The sequence below is a fragment of the Pectinophora gossypiella genome, chromosome 5 (assembly GCF_024362695.1).
Source record: "Pectinophora gossypiella chromosome 5, ilPecGoss1.1, whole genome shotgun sequence".
NCBI classification, from domain to species: Eukaryota; Metazoa; Arthropoda; class Insecta; order Lepidoptera; family Gelechiidae; genus Pectinophora; species Pectinophora gossypiella.
The window spans coordinates 6,593,402-6,607,677 of record NC_065408.1 but is presented as its reverse complement, the minus strand read 5'-3'; the positions used below and the strand labels follow the sequence as shown (position 1 = coordinate 6,607,677).

The following is a 14,276-nucleotide window of genomic DNA, read 5'->3' as shown; positions in this document are numbered from 1 at the left end:
TTCCTAATTTTATCCAATGACGAACTTCCTAATATTCTGTTTAAAAGTTTCAAAAATAAACCTTAGAACCAGAGGTAGTGATTTACGGTACTAGCTATTGCCGAGTGAAACATACCAGGTGGTATACCATGATTCTTTTATTATGTTTCGAGAGTGCTAATGTACAGTTCCTAAGTGAATTTTGACGGTTTTAACTCTAGTTGTTTGGGTTTTGCGAAATAGTAACGAGCTAACATAAACATAACGAAATTACAGTTGCTTTGCTCTTATTTACTTCGTTTGAGCTCTCGATTTTCGGCTGGATTTACTAAGTTGGATAAGGAATATGGTTTGATATTATTGTCATCATCTCCCTAGCATTATCCCGTTTCCCACAGGGTCCGCTTACCTAACCTGAAGATTTGACAGGTCCAGTATTTACAGAAGCGACTGCCTGTCTGACCTTTCAACCCGCGAAGGGAAAACCAACCCATACAGGTTAGGTTACATACCTCCGAAAATACATTTCTCGGGAATGTGTTGATGTTTTTCTTCTCCGCTGAGCACATGATAATCATTTATATAAACAAAACCAAACAAAACAAAATCTCAATCTCACTCCTCGACGACCCAGATCTAAGCTATCTCAATTTCACTTCTCTACCAAACTGATCTTTGCGTCAGTTAAATCTACTCTGCTAAACGTCAAAGTGCAAATTAAACACCAGTCATTCACAGAGGACTTAAGACTAAGTAGATAATCATAGCTAGCCTCGGTAAGACTTAAGCATTCACGACCCATACATAATGTATGGGGCTGCATTATGCAACTAATGGCGCGACCCGTTGCCCTTCCGGTTCCTGTCCTGAATTAATTTGCTAGTGGCTATTAAGCTACCACTTTGTAGGTTATTTTGATCCAGATTGATAAAAAGTAACCTTGACACTCTGGTAATAGAGCTAGATACTAGCTCAAACGCCTCCATCAACTGGCTATTAAGCATATATTGCCATTTACTCAAGTTATTACTACTAATAATACTAAGTACACTTAGGAACTTACTATAATACTTAGTTTAAAAATATATTATTGTTATAGCTTTTTTCTTTATGTTCTCTCTCTCTCTCTCTCTCTCTCTCTCTATATATATATATATATATATATATATATATATTATATTATATTCTTCATGTAATATACATATCATTATGTTCCTTCTGTTGTCACAGCGACCTCCAAAACCCCATGATATTTTTCCATCATTAAAGGCGGGCTAGAAGAGATCTCTTTTGCAGATAAGCTGACTTTTTGTTATATGTTTTCATTCATTTGTTTTCTCTTGTTATGAGTTCAATAAATAATTCATAAGTAATAGAATACATCATTGCTTTATATTCATATATTTATACAATTAAGTAGTCAGAACCCAGAATTCGTTAGTGAAATTAACTAAATAGGTACACACAAACTCGTACGAATATATTCCTTACGCGACGACCGAATACAGGGTGTTAGTGACAGACATCGTAACGAAAACTTTGAAGGATGATTCATGCCATGATTATGAGTTGATATCAAGTGGAATTGTCCGTCGCAAAAGTATGGAACGGAAAATAATTAAAAAAACACAAAAATATTCATGTATTTTCCGACGGGAAATTCCACTTAATATCAACTCAGAATCATGGTCTGAATCATCCCCCTCAGTTTTCGTTACGGTTTCACTATTACCCATACCTACTTGTATGGCTACCTGTATGTACTGGTACGGGGTATAAGTGACGTCGTAATGGATACTCAGGGGGCTGATTTAGCTCATTATTCTGAGTTAATATCAAGTGGAATTTTCAATCGCAAAAGTATAGAATTGAAAATAATGAAAATACTTACTAAAAAATTGCGACGGAAAATTCCACTTGATATTAACTCAGAATCATCCCACCCAGTGTTCGTTACGATGCCACTAACACCCTGTATATACAAACATAGTAAATTATACGTGTGATGAACCCATTTGCGCCTTGCTCATATATCCGTTTCCGTATAAAATTAATTGGCGCGTAACGCAAGGAAGGATGTATGATGGTAACAACTCATGTAAATTACTAAGATCTTAGTGCTACTTGATAGACAGAGGTTTAGATGAGAATCCCCAAGATTCGGTAGGAATAAATAACTCCCTCGTATAACCGTTGTCTCGCCTGTGCGAGCCAAAAAATTTTTTGCCTTACTAAGACACTGAATAGATAGATATAGATAGGGGACACTATTCCCCAATAAAATGTGTGAATTTTCCTGTACCCAAAGGTTGCCTGGAGGAAATTGCTGCATGAGCAATAAGGCCGCCTGTTGTGCATTTCTGTATCTGTTGTCCTTAACTCTGTATCTTGTGTTCATTGTGCTCAATAGATTATTTTATCTATCTACCTGTCCTATTATTGACGTCTCACCACCGCCATCATCATCATCATCATCAGCCCATTAACGTCCCCACTGCTGGGGCACGGGCCTTCCCTATGGATGGATAGGGAGATCGGGCCTTAAACCACCACGCGGGCGCAGTGCGGATTGCCGCCTTGAGGTCACCAGTTGTAGATACTGGTGAGAAGTCTATGTCGTGTGTCAACGTCTGTGTGTGACATTGCAATACCCAAAAAAAAATATATCCTTTAGTTTTTGGGTACAATGCTCAAACCAAAACTATTTACATTAAATATTATTTAATTAAATGTTAAAGCATACATATATTATATGCTTTGGACTGATACAATTCACAACACTAATAATATGAGTTTATATGAGTTTCATATTTAAACTCACGTTGACAGTAACCAGTTTTGTTCTCGGAATAATTAAAAATAGCATGATGAACTACTGCCTAAATAATTTAGTGTTCGACTCTGTTTATCTATAATATCTGCGAGCATTGTTGGATACTAATCTAATTAACCTTAGACACGAGTCCAAATGTGTTAACGGGGCGGCTGCCGAAAGTCCCGGCGGTTCTAGGAACATTCGGAATTGAGGCTTGAGACCTTTGGCTTAGAAGCGGTGTTTGGGTGGAGCGTCATCTCATTAGCATTCATCGTACGCTCGCGGCCGCTCGCTCCCGAATAAAGCATCTGTTAAATGTCTCGTGCTAGCTAAAACTTGCTCGTAATTATCTGTTAACATTCCCAAGTTTGACCCCGCGGAAATCTTGCGAAAGCGTTCCCTAACGCTCCCCAATGTTCCAAACTCGGCCCGGCCCACCGGAGGCGTTTTACATCTCTAATAATCGGGCTCATGGAGATTTTTAATGAAAAAGATTGTTCGCCGTTATTTAGAAACTTTGTAAAAGGGATCCAGTCCAGGAAGTTTGTTTTGATTTAGTGCGCGCCCGTTGACGGCAGCCTTTCTCTGCGGTTCTGTATCAGACCCTAATTAAAATTACGTCAATAGGCTAATTTTAATGGCTACTAGACTTGTAACTTTATCTTTAAAATATAGTCTATAACATAGTTACCTTGTAAATTTCTGAACTCTTTTGCGAACATCGCTTTCATCGGAACAGGTATTTGAATGGACACAGTCATCTTTCAAAATGTGAAAGATAATTTTAAATATACTGAAAAAATAATCCTCCGATTGATTCCTGTACACATTGAACCTCTACTGCTAAGTATATCTTTGAAAGACATCGTTCATTCATTAATCGATGATTCGCCGTATCCATTCGACTGCTAATGGTTTTCAAATAAACCAGCCGGCTAATGGTTCTGAATTTGTAAAAAAAATGGTAAAAGCTTATACAGTGCTGATAACGCCCTTTTACCTTGGCTCTAGATCCATGTATTTATTTCGATTCAACCGAGCGCTAAACACGGAAGCTACACCAGTGGCTCGCGAATTTAATCACAATCACGAATATATCAACCTGTAATCTGTTCCCAAATAAATAGAAAGCAAACAACACAAAAAACGCCAAATGAATTAACACAAACCTAAGGTAAATTGTTATAAATCACAAGCGTTTTATTTAATTACAGGGAGGGGATAATATTACGGAACAAGCTCTTTTCGTGGGAATGATACGCAGATTTTTATTTGCAAAGTTGGCTTTATTCTGAGTAGTCAATAAAGCATGTCATGAATCTACATTAATCATGACTGACAGTATAATTCGGTCCACCGTTATCGTTTGAAAGCAAACTGAATGTATTTTGATAGATTCGCGAAGGTATGTCCCTGTATCGATTTTCAATTAATCTTTTGTCCCCTTTTGCGTTTAGACAGATTCATTTTTATGTGGTGCGAAAGGTATTAAGTACAGCTCTATTTATTTTTATTTTCTTATGTTTGTTCGAGTTCTAGACTGAAGCGGCTTGTTGCGTCTGCGGTCCCGACTCGGCGCATGTATGCTAAACAAACATTATGTTGGATACAAACATTGAAATCGCATCGTTATTCATTCCTATCGGTTCGCTCTCCGATATTTATATTTCTTTTTCTTACGTGCAACTCTGGGTTTACTTGCTCTTACATTGCATTTCGCTTCGCATATGAAAAGTTACCAATAACTTTGTGTTAGAGAGTACTCGTTCGATATACTGATCGGTATTCCTATTCCGTTATTGCATGATATGATATTATTTTATTATTGTCGATGATTCTTTGCGGTAGCAGTAACCCAAGAGTGTTGTTTATGAAAGGAATTCGATATTGGAACGAAGAAGTAGCACATCGTTTCACAACGTCAACATCCATCGCTCGCCAAAAACAGACTTACAACAAAAAGGCCGTTGAAAAGCGTCTGGCACAGGAAACTAGGAAAAAATCGACGTAGATTCTCGCCTGTCCGTTTTATGGTCGATATGTTAATAAACATCGACGTGCTATGAATGGGTGAGATTACGAACATGCCTCCGTTCAAAGGCGAGAAAAGGATTTAAAAAAATTACGAAAACGGACTGAGTAATAAGTAAAAACATAAACGATTTTTTTCCTTTCGTTCACGGGTTTTAACGAGAACTTATTAAAGGTTTTATGATTCCGTAGGTACAATAGGAACAAAGTAAGAGCGTCACGTATTAGCTCTGCGACTAAAAGGATTGTTTTCCGCAGCGATTTATTTTTATAGATGTCGTAACGTCAAACTTTTAAGTACCAAACCGAAACATTTTTTATGTATCGATTCTATTGGCCCCTTCTATTAAGCTGAGTGGCTCAATGGTTATATGATGTAACTTTATACCTACATTTTCATTATAGGGGGGGTTAAAAAGGCCACATCGAAGCAATTTATCTAAAAAGCAATTTTGCAATTTGACATTTGCGCATATAAAAGTAAGTGCGCAATACAAACATATGTCAAATAGCAATTTTGCTGTTTTAGGTGAATTGCTTTGGGGGGCCTGTATATTTAATTAAAACTTTACCAATACTTTTTTCATTTTACGGTTAATTACTATCATTTCATATTAAAATACTAACAAGTTGAATAACAAAAACTTCATAGTCACTGGTAATTATTACTTTTCACACATTTATCTTAATTAACTCGCCGCATGGGACTAATAAATATGTATTAATTGGTACAAAAATATGGATACGCAGAGTTTTCAAATGCATAGTATGCTAGGTAGATAATATATTATTATGTTTTGTCAGCGGGGCGTTGTGTTCAGCGGTAGAACACGTGGCCAGTTTAAAACGAACACTGCACTGTTTCATTTATGTTCATAACTAAGTTATTTCGGTGCCCATTTCCTTGCCCATAAATAGATCTCGCTTGTTTACTTATTATTACAACACAATGTTGGTACGGAATACACAATCTATCCATACGGTGCATCTGTGCGTAGCTACATATAGGAATTCGTCAAAGAATTTAAAACAAGGAAGAATTACGCATTTAAGAGGAATTTATAAAACAATTTCATTATATAAGGAAAATAACGTAACGACGTATTATTTTTCGGTAAATAACCCAAACGCTTAATTTTCCGATAAAATTTCTGGATTAATTTCGAAATATCAAAACAGACATGGTAAAAATAATTCATGATGAAATACACCTTACTTTATTAAATTCCATCCTACGTTGGCCAGGTAGCGCGGGAAGGCTTCTCTTTATGGCTCAATTTAAAAAATGTTTCACATTATATAAGGAGAAAATAATACGTACACTGAAGACTTACGCTGAAGTTACGACGGCGTATAATATCCTTTCGGTCTTCATTCTCGGACACTCATTTAATATGTAGGTAATATTTATTATAATTAATAAACGAACAAACGTTAATTTGTTAAAAAGGTTTTAGAACGATCCTCGGCCTCGAAACTTTATCATGTTTCTCGCTAATCAAAACGTTGGAAACGTTTTGCGGAAATAATTTTCCTTATCGAATACTTCCAATGAAACTAAGGGAAGAGAAGTGGTCAAACAACTTGGACGAACAAAGGAGCCATTTCGAAAAATTGATGAGTGAAGTCCCCAAGTATTCCGCGATCAAAGGCATACTGGTGGATGAGTGGAGAGTAGCTTTGGCTCTAATCTCAACATTTTATTTACCTCGGGAATGTTGACTTTGAAGTCGTGACAACCAATTCCTAGTTAGCGAACTTGTACAGCTTATTTTCCTCAGATGTTTGTTGGACAGCTAATGAAATTGGAGGCGATTCTTTGTCAGTCAACTATTTGTGGGTTGCTGGTAGGTATGTCATTCCAACTTTGGTGTCTCAGTTGCCGCCGAAACTTTATCATTGCATTCTTTTTGCTAACTTCTTTATTAAATGGGATTTAGCGCATAGTTTTATTTCCGCCGACATATACAAGTACTTTATCGATACTTATTATTTATTACCAAAGTGAACTGAAGGATAGCAATATTTTATCTTAATACTTACCTAAGTATCACCTACCATATTCTGGCAAATAAATGTTTGTATTTGTATCAATCCTGATCCTGTTTACTTTGAATTTTGGTTTTAAAATACTTTACTTTACTTTTCTAGAGACTGAACAAGAATCTAAAGTGTTAGTAAAATGCATGCCAAATTAAACCTAGGTTTAATTTATATCCCGACTTGAACTTAAAATAGATAAGTTCCTCCCCGTATTTCATGCTGCGCTAAGATTTACCTTGTTAACCCTGTACGCTCGAACATTCCTAACGCAAACATATAACTGTGGAAATAACTTAGTTAAGACACGGTTAACTTATCTAAGTTTCGTTTAAGACCTGTCGGTGCAAGTTGTATTAACTTTTGACATGTATCAGCCTCGAGCTGTATCATGACTGCATTCTCCTAATGCACCAAACTTAGCGAATCTGATGTTCCGCAGTTTCTGAAGAACCTTTGATATTTCAGGCTTGCGTTTTAATCAAATGTATGTTGTGAACTCTAGTAGACTTTGCAAGAGCTGGGTTATTTGGTTACGAAGAAGAGACCGCACTGTTAAATGTCAAGAAGCTTGCTTGAATGAAGTTACTGGGTTTTCGTAAAGGAAGCGGATGCGCAGCAGAATTTAGTAAACACGGTAACATCTACTTATTAAAATAGGTTGCAGATTTCGGAGAACGTCCTCTTCTCATCAATCAAAATGGGTTATAAACAGATAGGAACTCTATTGCGGATTAATAGTGGCTTTTGAATTAATCGTTAACCTAGTTAGTATCGCCGATGAATGTAGGAAAGCTAGAACCTCTAATGTGTCAAAAATTCAAGTGTAGAGTTCTCGATTATAAATCAAAAATATCGATTCATCCTTCTAACAATAATTGATTGTATTCCTTAGTTTACTCACCATGTTTCATCTATACGTCTCAACTGTTTTTGGGAATTAGTCTTAATCTTGCTACGTAATTTCTTTCTGACTTTGAATTCATTTTTGTCATCATATTGAAACATTCTAAATAATGAATCTCTACTTTTTTGTATACATATAGTCCTAGTATTGTATTGCCTTTTACTCCATTATCAACAATGCCATATACACTGAATTCATCCCCCTAGCATTATCCTGTTTTCTCAGGGTAAGCACTTAACCTAAAGATTTGACAGGTCCGGACTTTTTTACAGAAGCTACTGCCTGTCTGACCTTCCAACCCGCGAGGGGAAAACCAGCCCCATACAGGTTAGGTCACATACCTCTGAACTACAAAACCGTTTTCAGAAGACGCTAGAAGACATTCTACTTTTATATCAACTATGATATATTTAAATCCGCATCATATATTTTACAAAAAAGTACGGTGCCATGTTAGAAATATGTAGTAACACAAGGGACGTCGATACAGGTCGCGAATGCGTGTGATCCGTAAGCTCACGCTCGGGCTAGCACGTAACGGGTACCACTTGACGCTTCTTCGCTTACATGCCTGCGAAAATATTTGTACTACCTCCTGAATTTACCATACGATTTGTTGGCCTTTTGTCGAGGGTACGAAAGCTTTTTTTGGAACAGTTAAAAATAGTATTCCACATTTTCATGAGTTTTAAGTTAGGCGCAATTTGTTAATTTTGTTTGTAAAGCGTTTTTTTTTGGACATGAAAAGGTAGTGGGTGTAATTATTTGCGATTTTCAGTGTTACTCTATTCTATTGACTATTGATTTACTATCAAAACGAAAAAAATATACAACATGCCTTTGTGGTATATTTTTAAGGCTCTAAATTATTATCAATCACTTTACTCTTTCCAAACTCTCCGAAACGAATTCCCTCAATTATTAGCAATTTCCTAATTACTTTTCAATAATAATCGGTAACCGGAATAAATAAATGCTAACATTTTAAGTCAATATATCGGTTTAAATTCTGTTTGTTTGCGCGATTAGAATCACAAATAAAGCTTCAATACTCGTATCAATTGAAATCAATCCGCCATTCAGATCCTTTGTGCGTTAACTGACTATTAGCGCGATATCATTCGAGGTACAAACGGAGCACTCGGTTCACTTAGTTTTGGGATAAATTATGTCCGGAGGTTAGTTTCACCCCGACGCCATAATTTGTCATCGTTTTTGAGGTCAGCGTTGCGATGACATATCGGAATTAGTCGTTTTATACTGCAGGGACTTTTAGCCAAGTTATAACGATTATGAAAACCTTATAAAATGTATGCGTTGATATAAAGTTGCATGTCAATCCTATATATTTTATTCGATCACACTAATGTTTTCCATAATAGTGTAAAACTTGTCTAAGGCTGCTTTTATGCTGCTATCGAATGAGTGAAATTTTGTCAGCAAAATCGTGCATTTAATTTCCTGGGAAACTTAGTAAATATGTGTTTATACCAATGAAGTTCAGTTTGTTCACTCCAAAGCGGACGCAAGTTGATATCTATTTGCATGAGTTGTGGGTCTAACTGCCCCTTAAGCCGGACAAGCAAACCGTGGTCACAATAGATCGTTTAGCAATTCGGTCTCATAATGAAGTTAAGCGGAGATTGTGGCGGGCTGTGTCTCTGCCCCTATGAATAGTACCGAACGTTCCGACCGGCGCTTTGTCCAGCATTGTTACTAGTTTAACGCAGATTGAATGTTCGTGCGATGATTTTGGAAATAACAATGTTTAGCCAAATTAAGCGGTCGGTAACAGATCATATCGAATTTAGCAAATATGTGTAGATATATATACAACAATTCTCCTCTAGAAAGTGCGGTAGAATTGGCTTGTACGACCATGAGAAACTTAAATGACAATTATGTCATATATCGTCTGAAATATACGTTTAAAGCCTACGATACAATGACGCTTTCATATCCTATACTATTTAAATAATACTTAACTAAGTAAATTGTGACGCGATTATTGCTCATATTTTATATAGTCACCCTCATTTGTCAGTCTAGAACTTTTTTTGTTTTACTTCACTCATTACGCGTTACCTTGAATTGTGGCGTTAACAGCGACTCCCCGAACGGCGATTCCCTCTACGGCGAGTCTCTTTACGGCGAGTCTCTTTACGGCAAGTGACTTGACATCGCGTCTGTCATTTGCATGTACAGTTCAAAACACAATTTTAATCACGCTACATACAATAAAACGCAAAATTACGAAAGCAGATCCGAAAATCCAGTTAGGAACCGCGTGCTTGTAATTTAAGGCGTTTTTCAAGAGCTATTGAAATGTTAAATTCCTGGTCTGGTTTGAGTCTGAAAATCTTTTGGCTTGTTTCAGGTGAGTGAAACTTCACTACTAGAGTGCGGCAGCGGGCGCTTCCCAGCGTCCGAAACGGTGAGTCTTATTTTTGAAAATATCCTTTTGAATTATATTTAAGAAAATATTTTTTAACCCGTAAAACGGTTTTGCTGTAGGACCTCTTTAGATTTGAGAGTCACTTGTTGAGAATGATAAGCTGTTTTAGGTTTTTAGAAAGGTGTAAGTATTGTGTTTTTATGTCTAAAATGTATGTATGCAAACTGGATGTGACCCCTCTTAAGTACACCATATATACGTTATGATACTGCACAAACATGGTACAGTAGGTATCCTGTGTTGGTCTCTAAACTTACTTATTGGTACACGCGTACAGTTCAATAAACAACAAAGTGAATAAGAATACACTAGCAGTTTTTCTTATAAGTACGTGTGTACTTACGTGTAGTCCGTGCTTCGGACGGCACGTTAAGCCGTTGGTCCCGGCTATTAGCCGTAAAAAAACCTCCAGCTACCCGCGGTGCAGCAGCGTGGTGGAGTATGCCCTATACCCACTCTGGTTGCAGCAGTGGGACATATAATAGGGTGTTTACATTACGTTGTTATGTTATGTGTTATAAGTATGAATATATATATTGTAATAAGTTTTAACTCTGAAAATAAATAACATCTTATATCTTATCGTGAACAAGGTATCTTCACAAAATAAAGCAGAGTATACCGAAAGAGACGCCCGATGTTGCAAAGAGGCGAAAAAGTAAAACAAGTTGAAATAAAAAGTCCGGTTAATCAACAGGACTTCATACTTTAATAAGTAGAAGAAATAGAAAGAAGTATCAAAGAAAAGCCCAGCTGAAGTTATCTGCGGCTTTCAAACTGGCATCGGTACTATGTATCTATTTTTTATTTTTTCCAACTTTCGATTACAGGATTTCTAGACTGGGGATAAAAGCATAATAACTGAGGCAACTTTAAAGTAATATTGCTTAGATAAATATTTAATGTTAGTCGCCAATTAAATTAAAATAATTGTTGGTGTTGATTCCGGTACGCACCATCTAAGTTTATTTTAAGTTATACCTGTCATTTTCTTATCCGCTGAAAAGGAAAGGGACGGATGATTAACATCTGTTGATTTTAAAATTAAAGAGTAATCTGGTAAAAATTGAGACTTCAAATGTTTACCTGGATTGAAACCTTAGTTTGTCCACTGCGTGGTTTTGTTAACAAATATCACATCTGAATGTGATATTGCAAATACGCGCTTGTGAAAATATACCGGACTTGCACCAATGAGCTATTAATTTATCTTAGGTGCAGTTTTTACTAAAACAGTTGGCTCGACAGTTCTAGTCGGCGATACGGCTCAAAACCTATTATCACGTTGGTGTAACAGAAAGCTCGGTGAGGTGTGGGTGACGTATAGTTCATTTTGGGATGGATGTAACTCTGACTACTCCAACTGGGATGTAATTACAAGCTTGTGTGATATTAATACATATATTTAGCATCATCATCATCAGCCCATTAACGTCCCCACTGCTGGGGCACGGGCCTTCCCTATGGATGGATAGGGAGATCGGGCCTTAAACCATCACGCGAGCCCAGTGCGGATTGATGGTTATTAACGACTGCTAATGCAGCCGGGACCAACGAAGCACGGAGGAGCTCGAGATTAAAACTTTTTTGTGGTCACCCATCCTATGACCAGTCTTTGCGAAAGTTGCTTAACTTCAACAATCGCAGACCGAGTGCGTTTACCGCTGTGCCACCGAGCTCCTCTTCCTCCTATATTTAGCATACCTACTTCTAACAAAAATAAAAGTAATGTAAGGACTGTATCCAAACATCTGCTACACCAGCCAGGTAGCAATAGCTAGAGTATATTGAGGGTCTGTCTGTATCGGCAGTTGATCAAAACACTAGAGCGGTCAGAGGCAGGCGGGCCGCACTCGACGAGCACTCGCAACTCCACGAAGACTAATTACGCCCCAGTTTTTACCCGCTTCCCTCTAACATTTCCGAATGCAACCGCCCGCAAAAAAACTTCGAAAAACCTCAAACGAACTTGACTTTTCTTATATTGATTCAGAGTCGAATTTTATGTTGCAACCACCAAAATCGCATGCCGCCTCAACTGAAAACTTAGCCCGTTATTTTAAAGTTGATATTTGCTCGCAAACCTAAACTTAACCAAGATACCAAGCAATTTTCAACTTTATTATAAAGTTATTTGAATTCAGCGTGGCCGGCAAATGAAGTAACCAATTTTAACTCTCATGATTTATTCGCATACCTCAACATGCTGATTACTAATTAACTAAAGTTTTTCTGTTATATTTCCTATTTAAGTAAAAAGTTTTATCTTTAATTGAAAAATAATTATTTTCGGCGAATCTCTGCAATACCAATATTTGGTACTTGATAACATGGTTTCATTATTGAAACCTTTGAAAATATTTCGATGTGAAATTCCATTCGGAAAACATTCGGGCGTGGGTGGAATGCAGGAATACCTGCCAAACATCAATCCCATGTTATGTAAAACTGATATGTATCGCTGACCAAATATCGAATGAGTGATTAAATCCCAATTAAATACCTATTTCGCAATTTAAAATTGAAACTGTACGTAGCATAGCAACGATGGAATTATTGGAAATATTTGCGTCGAAAGAATTTCATTTTAAAATAGTAGAGAACGGGCGAGCTCTCGCGCATTTGTTCGACGAATGTTTACCAATTAGCACGAGGCACGCGGCGCACGAGTAGAAACATTCCACCCACCATCAGATTCAAGTATCTCATCCAATACAGAAAGCATTGCCCCGGATCCGATGTTCTCTGAATTAAGAATGAGAGAGTAAGTAACGAAGCTTTTGTTTGTCTTTGTAATTTCAATCAATTGATTTTTATCCGTGAGGATTCGGCATCGGCGATGTTTATATTTAGGTAACTGTGTTATTCATGCGGCTGATGGCTCCCAGTACATGTTGTGTATCGTGCAGGCAGATAACAGTCTCAATTGCAGAGCACTCGTAGGGTCGCGCACGGCGCGCGCCGAGCCTCGACGAGTTTTTGAATTTTTAAATTACTCATTGTGCGATGGAATGTTGCCAGTCGCATGCTCTCCTACGGGCATCACGCGCGCAACAGAATGTGCACCCAAAACCTTAGACTTAACCGTCAGAATACAACTACAGCGTCTCCGCTGTCTAACCTTTTGAATTACACCTGGCGATATGCTTGTAAGACTAGAACGTCGCTCCTAGGAGGGCGATGTTAACGAATGTCGTCCTAAATTTTTTATGGATAGAGTCGAAATACCTATGGCACTCAATTGCCTACTTGACATCTCGTTTCCGAACTCGCCGGGATCATTCCTCCGTACTCCCACGTAATCCGTAACTCGAGTGAAGTATGCCCGAGACTCACGGTACTCATACATAACTGACAAGAAACTTGCTAAATCGGTTTCGGATTAATTCAGACTATTAACGAGTATCCGTTGTTATTATTTTAATGGTTACTATCATGGGTACTCTATAATTTATGTGCTGCTCCCAAAGGGCGGCCATGTTTGACCGGGACAGAAACTATCTTTTGTGTTAGCCCGGGAAGACTGCGTGCAAAATTTAATTACGACCCGTTGTGCAGTTGAGAGGTTATTAAGCAACGAGATAGGAAAGCACCAACCTTGATCTATAATAAAATATATAAACAGAGTGTGTGTGCAAAAAATAAATGGCAGTCTGTTTTTTGTATAGTGATACTAACGCCGTAGAGTGTTCATGCGAGCATTCTCGAAGAGTTAGTTGTGGGTGATGCATTGTTTTCATTCGACTATTACCGGCGCTTTCTCCGAGTTTATACGATGAGTTACCGCTGTCGACACTGCGTTTCTAATGAAACATTCATCGCGCTCATTCGCGCTATTATGATGCTTGGTTTAAAATATACCCGTCTGAATGTACTGAGAGTTTTTAAATTTAACGGGTAATACGTTTTCATCAAAAAAAAAACCTGAAAATTTACAATAAATATTTGTAATTTAAATGTATAGATAGAGTTCATACAAATATGGTGTTTCACGTTTTCCTTACAATACTAAGTGTTTACGAAACTGTGTTTTAAATAAATATAAATAA

General features: G+C 37.4%; 1 protein-coding gene across 5 annotated transcripts in view; it reads left to right on the top strand.

Moving 5' to 3' along the window:
- The window catches only part of LOC126366829 (polypyrimidine tract-binding protein 2), a 496,400-nt gene that overhangs the window by 350,800 nt on the left and 131,324 nt on the right, over positions 1-14,276 (top strand). Inside the window, exon 4 of one of the 5 annotated variants that reach the window (XM_050010131.1) lies at positions 10,150-10,206. The exons of the other annotated variants lie outside the window; for them this stretch is intronic. Coding sequence (XP_049866088.1) covers positions 10,150-10,206 — 57 coding nt within the window. The remainder of the gene's footprint in view (positions 1-10,149; positions 10,207-14,276) is intronic. 5 annotated transcript variants of the gene reach the window in all.